The sequence below is a fragment of the Dryobates pubescens genome, chromosome 13, assembly GCF_014839835.1.
Source record: "Dryobates pubescens isolate bDryPub1 chromosome 13, bDryPub1.pri, whole genome shotgun sequence".
Classification (NCBI taxonomy): domain Eukaryota; kingdom Metazoa; phylum Chordata; class Aves; order Piciformes; family Picidae; genus Dryobates; species Dryobates pubescens.
Window position 1 is genome coordinate 32,995,954 of NC_071624.1, and position 8,745 is coordinate 33,004,698.

Consider the following 8,745-nt stretch of genomic DNA (forward strand, 5'->3'; position numbering starts at 1 on the left):
AAACCGAAAGGAAAGTTGTCCCACCTGATCGTCAGCAGGCTGAGATGGCTGCAGCTAAAAAGAGTTTCTTGTTGTCGAGCTTTCTGAGAGACAAAAATGAACAAACAGATTCAGAATGCCAGAACCATCCTTAACCGGGGCTGCTAGAGTTCTTGAGGCTTTTTATCCCCCTTTCCTTTGACCTTTCCTTCATTCAATTATTAATTTTGTTTGTTTGTTTGTTTTTAAAATGAGAAGTTTCTACGGATTGTGGCTCTTTAGGATGACATCCGAGCAGGGCAATCAAACCGAACGCCATCCTACGGCATTGGCAGCACTGTACTGTACAGCTTCACCAGTTCCTTTGTCAATGGTACAAAAAGAGTCCCCTTGCTTGTCTGATACAACCATAACATGAAGATTGTCCTGGTCTAGAGCAAAGCTTGCCTTGGAGCGATTTGGATTCAGTTCATTCCCAAGGAAATAGTGTCTTAGGGCAGGAGAGATGTTATATTTATTCATTTCTGTACACCATAACAATAAGCAGACTAGATGATCATCACTTACTTAGACCCAGTTTGTTTTAAAGCTACCACACAGCTGCTTCATTCATTTCGGGTGGATGTGACAAGTGATTGCCATAGTTAGCACCACCGTTGACGGATATCGAAGAAAAAGGAGGGCTGGGGCCAAAGACTTCCGCAGACATGGAGTGCAAGGACCCGGGCAGGTTGGGCTCGGGGCTGGGTGAGTCTCCTGGGGGATGCGACATGATGTCAGTGAAGCGCTGAGCCTCACTGGAGGGGTGATGTCCGGGCAGGGGGTGGTCCATGGCCCCCAGGGGAGTGCCTGACGGCCCCGAGGAGGGCACGAACGGGAGGTCCACGGGTGTCTGCGCTTGAGATGAAGGAGGTCCTTGTGGGAAGAAATCGTAGTTGCTTCCAGGGCCATAATACTCGCTCTGATAATCTGGCGGACAAGGAGAGACAGAGGGAAGGTGATGCACAGGCGAAGGAACCGGGTGGAGAGCGTTTTGACGGGGTGCCACAAAGCCTCACCCAGAGCTGGCTGACCCCAAGAAGGGACCGAGCTGACGGCTGGGCCGGGCTCTGGCTCATTCCCAAGCATCCCCTACTGCAGCAGCGGGGGGGCACCGCCACGGTGTCCGTGCGCTTAAAGGTTTTTTCCCGACCCAAACGATTCTCTGATTCCATGAAAGGAAACAGATCCCTCCAGGAACCCCCGGGAGCAAAGAAATAACCCCCGAGCAAGCAACCCTCGAGGAGCCAGGAAACCCGACCCCGGGGAGGGCTTGGTGGGTTTGGGCGGCAGAGGCACAGCCCAGGCGATGGAGTGAAGAGCCCGGGCATGAGGAAGGGGAGGATGGAGCGGGGATGTGGCGCACGCTACCCACCTCCGTAGAAGGAGAAGGGCCCGTTGGGGATGAGCTCTCCGGGTTCCAGCCGGTCGACCAGCGGCCGCATCCTGCGCGGGCTGCGGAAGAAGGCATGGCGCCGCGCACCCAGCGCGCTCAGCTGCTTCATGCGCCGCTCCTTGGAGCGCCGGTTCTGGAACCAGACCTGGGCCAGCAACGGGAGAAAACCGGCGCTTAAAGGGAGCCGCGGCCGTGGGGGTCTCGCTCACGGCAGCTCGGGTCCCGCCGTGCGACAACAACCCCCCCGCCTCAACGTCCCCCCTCAGCACTCGACAGGATCTCCGTTGTTCGGCAGGCCCCGACCGGTGCATGCCGTGCCCCCCTCCGCTTCGTTTCAAACGGGGCCGGACCCCGACACGTGAACCCGGTTCCCCGGCGCCCGCCGACTGCAGGTCAAGAATGATTGAGTTAATTCTGATTACCCTGACGAGCTTACTCCTAATTACCCTCACACTGAGCCTCTCCAATCTAACCTCGTCCTTAATGGTCCTTTAACCCCCCATTACCCTCAGCGCCGCGGGTTTATAAACCTCCCCGCAATTCCCGCGCCTTGCCCCCCTGATTTCTCCATTAACCCCTCACATTTCTGGTTATTAATTTCGATGCCATCTCCAGCTTCTTTAGGACTTTCTATAGGAAACCCGCAGCTCTGCCCCGCCGACCGGGCCGGCCCCATAAATCACGATTTAAAACGACGACAGAGCTTCCCCCGGTCCTGAGGTGCGGGGGCTGCCGAGGGTCGGTCCCTCCTCGATTATTCATCCCCCGCAGCGTGCGGAGCCGTGTTCGGTGTCCCCGGGATGGGGGTTCGGTACCTGGATGACCCGCATGTTGAGGCCGGTCTCCTGCGCCAGCTGCTCCCTGATGTGCCGGGTGGGTTTCGGGGTGGCCGCGAAGGCGGCTTTCAGAGTCTCTAGCTGTTTGGCTTTGATGGTAGTGCGGGGGCCCCTTCGCTTGGCCCCCAGGTTCTGGTCGTCGTTTTCGTTGCTGCCCGTTTCCTTGTCAGACACGTTGGCGCTTTCCGAGTCCTTGGCGTCGTCTTGGGAAGGGTCTTGGGAGTCAGGGGACAGGCTGGGGTCACTGCCGGTGGTGGCTATAGGAGAGTAAACCGGGTCACGGTCAGCCTGGGGGCAGCCGGGGGGAAATAGCAATCGCGGGGGGCAGGCTGAGGAACGATCTGGGGAGAGGAGAGAGTGCATGGGGAAGGGAAGTAAAAAGGAGAAAGGAGAAGAAGGGAAGGGAGAAGGGGGAAAGGGGGAAGGGGGAAGAAGAGAAGGGAGAAGAAGGGAAGGGAGATGAGGGAAAGGAAAAGAAACGAGAGGGAAAGGAGAGGAGAAGGAAGAGGAAAATAAGAGAAGGGAAGGAAAGGGAAGACAGAAGCGAGGAGAAAGGACAGACTACAGAGAGGAGAAAAGACAGGACAAGAGAAAGGAGAGTAGAAAGGAAGGAAAGGAGAAATAAGGTAGAGAAGAAATAAAGAGGAGAAGGGAGAGAAGGGAACCGGGCTGACCTCGGGAGAAGCCGCGGCTGGGCTCATCCCCGCTCCGCACCCGCCCGCCGCGCTCCCTCACCTGAATGCAGGCTGTTTTCTTTGGCAGTATTGCTGTTGTTTAGGTAATCTTCTTTGCAGACGAACTTGTTTTCGTCGATGATGTAGAGCTCCTCGCCGGTGGAGAGTTGCTTGTTACACATCATACACGTAAAACAGTTCAAGTGGAACACTTTGCTCCGCGCCCTGCGGACCAGGTCGCTGGGGGAGATGCCTTGGGCACAGCCCGCACACTTGGTCCCGAAACACCTGCGAGGTGGGGGGGAGGAAGAGGCCGGGGAGAGGGGATCAGAGCCGGGGGATCTCACCGGGAACCACCCGCAGCCCGCTGCCGCCGGGCCCAGCTCCTTTCCCCGTAGCCTCCGCCCGCCCCGCAACGGAACGGGATGAACCGGCGCATTCCCAGCGAGCGCTCTCGCCGTTGACGAGAGAACGCCCGAAATTAAATATATCAAAAGAGAAAGGACGCGATGCGGGCAGGAGACGAAGCGCTGCGGGATGGCTTAAACACCGGGGCTTCCCCTTCGCGCCCGGCTCATCGGTTCACGCCGCGCTAATGAACATTAAGCAGAAATTCTTGGCCGTTTTTAATCGCCCACGGCCGCGCCTTGGCCGGAGGAGCCGCCGCTCCAGGCTCGGCCGGTGGCGGGGAGCCCCGGGCCCGCATGGGGCACCGGTGCCTCCAGCGCGCTCCCCTCAGGACCGGGCTCCCGGCAGGCGGACCCGGTGTAGCGCCGGTCACCGTGTCCGATGAGGAGCGACGGGGCTCTGGGTAGCGTTCCGGCATGCGCTGAGAAGGGCTCCGTGGGCATCCCGGGCCCGTTATTGCCCGTACCGGCGGGCCGGGGCCCGCTCCCAGTCCGGGATTTACTCCAGGGCCCGTCGGGATGCATGGGTATCAGTACCCGCTCCCTTCTCCATCAGTCCGAGAGGGTGGCATTGTCATTGGGAGCAGCCTTGGCTCGGCTTAAAGGAAGCGCTGGGCCCGCCGAGCCGCGCACCCTCGCCGCACTGGGCCTTCCCCGCCAGGACGGCAGCGGGCTCCGGGCGTGTTGGGAGCATCACTATGCACCGGTCCGCTCACGGTCGCGGAAATCCCCGCCGAGAAGCCCTGGCAAAGTGTTGCAGCACCGGGGCCGGGACAGCCCCCGCCCGCTCGCCAGCAGTGGGGCCCGGCCCGCACCGCCCCCGGTCGATAGTTTCAAGGCAACTTTGGGGAACTCAAGCTCCTCTGGTGCCTGCGGAGAGCGGCCGCGCCTCGACAGGGTGCCCCGGGGGCCCCTTCTCTGGGAGGTCTCTCGGAGGAGTAACGGGGTGTTCGAGAGTGTTCTCACGGAGCGGGGAAAGAGGCGTTTGTGGGTCAGTCTGAGAAATGGGGGGGAAAAACACACGGGGGAAAAAAACCCAACCAAAACCAAAAAGAACTAAAAAACAGAAAGCAAAGAAAAGAGGAATGGATGGAAAGGATGCAGGGCTGCGGGCAGGGCGGGCCGGTACTCACCGAAAGAAGTCGTTTTTGCAGTAAAGCTTGCCTTCTCGCGAAAAGCATTTCTCTGTCAAATTGCATTTACATTCACAGCACTGAACACACTTCACATGCCAAGCCCTGTCCAGTACATTCAACAAAAACCGGTCCAAGATTGGCCTTTTGCAGCCTGCACAGTGAACCATTGTCTTTGGTTATTTCTGAGGGTGGGGGGATGTTGGTTCCCAGGTGTCAAGCAAAAACAAAACAAACCGAAACCACCCCCAAAAAACAATTAAAAGCAACAAAATCGTTTTGAAAGAGACGACGACACCGGCGTTGATTTGCTTTAGTTTTGTTTGTTTGATTATTATTTGTGTGTGTGTTTGTTTTAAAAAGCCTTGGAGAAGCAAAGGAGGGGGAAAAGGGAGGAGGAAGAAGAAGAAGAAAAAAAATCTTCGCTGGAGTGTCCTAGAGGGATACAGAGGAGAAACCACCCCAGAAGCCCGAGGAGATCAGAGCTTCACACCACCACAGAGTCCCGGCCGCTACCAATCGCGACAGCAACGATAATAATAATATTATTAATAATAATAGCAACAATAAACCAACAACCACTATAAATTTAAAAATTAAAAAAGAAAAAAATAAAAGGAAAAGACAAAACCGCCAAAAAAGCGAGCGTGATGAGTTTTTCTCAGGTCTGAGGTAGAGCAGTCAGGAGTCAAAGTGCTTTTTCCCAAAGAGAAATCAAAGGAGGGGAAAAAAAACCCCAAAAATAAAAATAATAAAAATAAATAACAAAAGGGGACATGGAGCCCCGAGAGCGGTCAGAGGGGCTCTGCCTGTCGCCGTCGCGACATGGCCCTACGCACCACGGAGCGGGCCGCCGTCCTTACGCGGGTGGGTGGGGGTGTGTGTGCGGTGGGTGGATGGATGGAGGGGGGGCTCAGGCGCTGCGCGGCTCCTCGCTCCGTCCTCTCTTTCTTTCTCTCTCCTCTCCTCTTTCCCTCGACGTCTCGGCGATACGGTCGCGCCCGGTTCCTGCCTACCCCCCTCGCGTTACCCGCGGCGGCCGGCCGCTTTCCCACCGAGCCGGCGCGGCATCGCCCGGCTCTACCGGCTTTTGTTCCACCTCCCTCGGTATCGGTGTCGGTGTGGCGTGTGGTGCCGTGCCGGGAGCGGAGGGGGAGGGCGGGAGGGGAGGGCGGGCGGAGGGCAGGATCGCGGCGCTGCCCGCGCCGTCCCGGCCGCGCTGGGCGCTCTGCATGTTCCCGGCAGCCCCGCGCCGGCAGCCTTATGCACCGCGCGTTCACGTCACCGCCCGCCACGGCCAATCAGCGGCGCCGATGCTGCCATTTCCCCCCCCCCATCTCTCCAACACACCCCCACCCATCCCCACCCCACCCCTCCGACAGCGCCCGCCGAGCGCCGAGCACCGGACGGGGCGTCCGCGCCCCTTTATAGAGCCGCCGGGGCGCTGCCGCTCTGCACCCGCCACGAACGGACCGACAGACGGGCCGATCGACAGACCGACCGACAGACAGCAGACGTCGTCTTGCACTTGAACCGACAGAATGACAGACCGACAGACCGACGGACAGACCGCACAACCCGCAGTGCACCGAAAGACCGACCTACGACGGACAGAGCGACCTACAGACAAACAGAAACGGCCCGCAGTACACTGACAGACCGACGGACAGACCGATGGACAGACTGCACTCGGCCCACAGTACACCAACAGAGCAACGGACAGACCGGCCGACCGATGGACAGACTGCACCAGGCCCGCACTGCACCAACAGATCGATGGCCTGATGCCCCGCACAAACGGACCGACGGACGCACCGTCCCCCACCCCGGCCCGGTGCAGCGGGTAGGTTGTGTCGGTGCGATGTGGCTGTGCTCGGTAACGGGACCGTTCGTCAGGGGTCTGGGACCACCCCCATAGGGTTGAGAATCCGTTATAGGGACCCCTTGGTCTCCGCGGCACCGCTAGGAAGCGCCGTCCAACGAGTTCCCAGATGAGCGGAGGTTTCCTTCCCGTTACTAACGGTGGCAGATGAGGGTGGGGGGCGCGGAGTATCCCGCGGGAAGGTGCGGAGCGAATCGCCGACGGTTCACCTTTCCCAGGAGAAAAGGTCCAGAAAGGCCGAGCCCGGGGTCCTAGAGGGGCTCCGCCGGGTCCAGGCGGGGCTGTGCCGGTGGGGAGGAGGCGGCGGGTCCCGGGACTGTCCACCCGTTCTGATCAGAGGGAAAGCGGCAGTCACTCCGTCGCGATTCCGTTACTGGCGCTCGCTGCACCCGTCCGGGGCAGATCGACTCCAACCGCCGCTGCTGCGCTTCTAGGATTTTCTCCTCTTTTGGGGGGGCAAATAAAAACCGATTTGCTTTTGCCTTCCAGGGGGTCGGTCGGTACCGGGGCGGTTAGAGGGATGTGATTTCTCTTTGCCGCCCGGAGGGAGCTCCGGGGAGGCGTTACCTTCCGGTAGACGCGGGCAGGGCCCCGGGACTCCCCTGGCCCCTCCACGGCGGAGCCCTCACTCCCACCTTTCCCGACTAGGGGGGAATTCGGAATTCCAACTGGCAGTGAATTGGGAGGGGAACACCGGATTAAACGGCCCCGGGTTACGGACACGGCTGAGAACCGGGTCGGGGCGCCGGGGATGGAGGAAGCCTCAGACCCCGCAGCATCCCGCGCCCTCACGCACCGCCCGCGCTCCTCTCCCGTCTGTCTTCCTCGGCCTTCAGATTTACAAAAAAAGAAAGAAAAAAAAAAAGATAAACCCACCCAACAAAAAAAACCAAACCCCAAACCAAACAAACCCCAAGCCAACCCCCCAAAAGACCCCCAAAATTCCCCACCAACCCACCCGCCCCAAAACAAACAAAACCCCCCCTCCAAAACCACTAGACCCCACAACAATAAACAAGCAAACAACAAAAAGGAAGAAAGAGAGGGAGTTAAAAACTGTAAACCAATCAGTAAAAAGGCAGGAAAGCCGCCCCGGTGCTCCGTGCCGTGCCCGGCAGGGGCGGACGTGGCCGGCAGGGGGTGCGGAGCCTGCGGGGCAATTCCTGAGGTTGTCCCTCGGTGCTCCTGCGGGTGTTCAAAAGCCTCGAGGCGGCGTCCTCGATTTGCGCCCCCTCCGCCCCCCAAATCTCCCTTTCGCTCGGAGCCGGCCAGTGCCGCCCCGTCGGGGCCGCGCCGGGCTCTCTGCGTCCCGGCCCCTCCTGCCCAGCTGTTGGTCTGCTTGGCCGCCGGTTGCGCGGATCAATAGAGCCCCGGGCACCCCCCTCCATCCCCCTCCACCCTCCCTGCCCGGTCCCCCCGCATATGGGCCGCTTCTCATGCGGAGCGGAGAGGCCGGGGAGGTGCGGACGGCCCCGCTCCGCCGCCCGGGAAAGCGACAGCTGTGAGCTGCCGTCAAGGGACAGCTTCCCTTTGACTGCGGGCCCCCAAGTGACATGTGGTGCTGGGGATGAATGAGGGGAAGGAGATGAGCATCTTATGTCCAGCAAGCACCAGTTTTTCACAGCGATTTGGGTAGGTTTGGGGGTTTTTTGTTTTGTTGTTGTTGTTGTTTTGTTTTCCCAGGCGGTAGCGAAAGCATCTGGTTGTCTCCTGCCCCCCTCCCACCCTGCCAGATCCTTGGGGACAGGACCGCTGTGTCCCCTCCCCGCCATCCCCGGGTCTGTGGAGGGGGAGTGGAGCACCTCGGCCCGAGGTCCACCGCTCATTTAACGGTGGGGTTCCCTATCTTCCCCGCCAAGGAAACCCCCCAAACTCCACTCGGGAGGACCCTGAGGGGATGCCCCCCCCGGGTGATAGGGACCGTGGGGTGCCTTAAATCCACCTCTCCTCCCTCTCCCCTCTCCAGGGACACCAACTCCGTGGGGTGAAAATGTCAGCGCTGATTGCAGCGCGCTCCGAGAAGCAAAATCCCCTGGCTCCCCCGATCCGCCTCTGCCCGGCGGGACCGGCCTGTCCCGGCATGGGGCACCCACGGGTCAGGGAATCCATGGAGCTTGAGGGGAGGGGGCAAAAAGCCCCCACAAAACACCGACCCCCTGCCATGGAAATAACCAGCACGGCAGCACCCGAACTGCCGTGGCCCCCTCCCAGGGCACTGGCTCTGGGCTGGAGTTATTCTGGGGGGAGTTTCATTGTATTTTGCAATTCATCCAGGTCCCTTCCCGGTTCCCAGCCCCCGAGGAGAGAGGAACCCCGGGGAAAGCGGGGCCGGGGAGTTTCAGAGCCGGTACTGAAAAAGAGAGAAATTAAAAGAGTAAAAGGAAAATTAAAAGGGTTTA

General features: G+C 59.7%; 1 protein-coding gene across 1 annotated transcript; it reads right to left on the minus strand.

Annotated features, from left to right (window-relative positions):
* Nucleotides 1-4,796, minus strand: LHX1 (LIM homeobox 1). Its single transcript, XM_009908874.2, has 5 exons — nt 4,465-4,796; nt 2,986-3,212; nt 2,230-2,507; nt 1,394-1,559; nt 1-948 (listed from the first exon to the last, which is right to left on the minus strand). The coding sequence occupies exons 1-5, from the start codon at nt 4,632-4,634 to the stop codon at nt 569-571; spliced, it is 1,221 nt and encodes a 406-aa protein (XP_009907176.1). The 5' UTR covers nt 4,635-4,796; the 3' UTR covers nt 1-568.
* Between the last annotated feature and the right edge of the window lie 3,949 nt (nt 4,797-8,745).

Coding starts and splice junctions, on each gene's coding strand:
- LHX1 (XM_009908874.2), bottom strand. CDS start 4,634: ATGGTTCACTGTGCAGGCTGCAAAAGGCCAATCTTGGACCGGTTTTTG. Junction 2,508..2,985: donor AGAAAACAGCCTGCATTCAG/GTGAGGGAGCGC, acceptor ACTCTCCTATAG/CCACCACCGGCAGTGACCCC. Junction 1,560..2,229: donor TCAACATGCGGGTCATCCAG/GTACCGAACCCC, acceptor TTGCTGGCCCAG/GTCTGGTTCCAGAACCGGCG.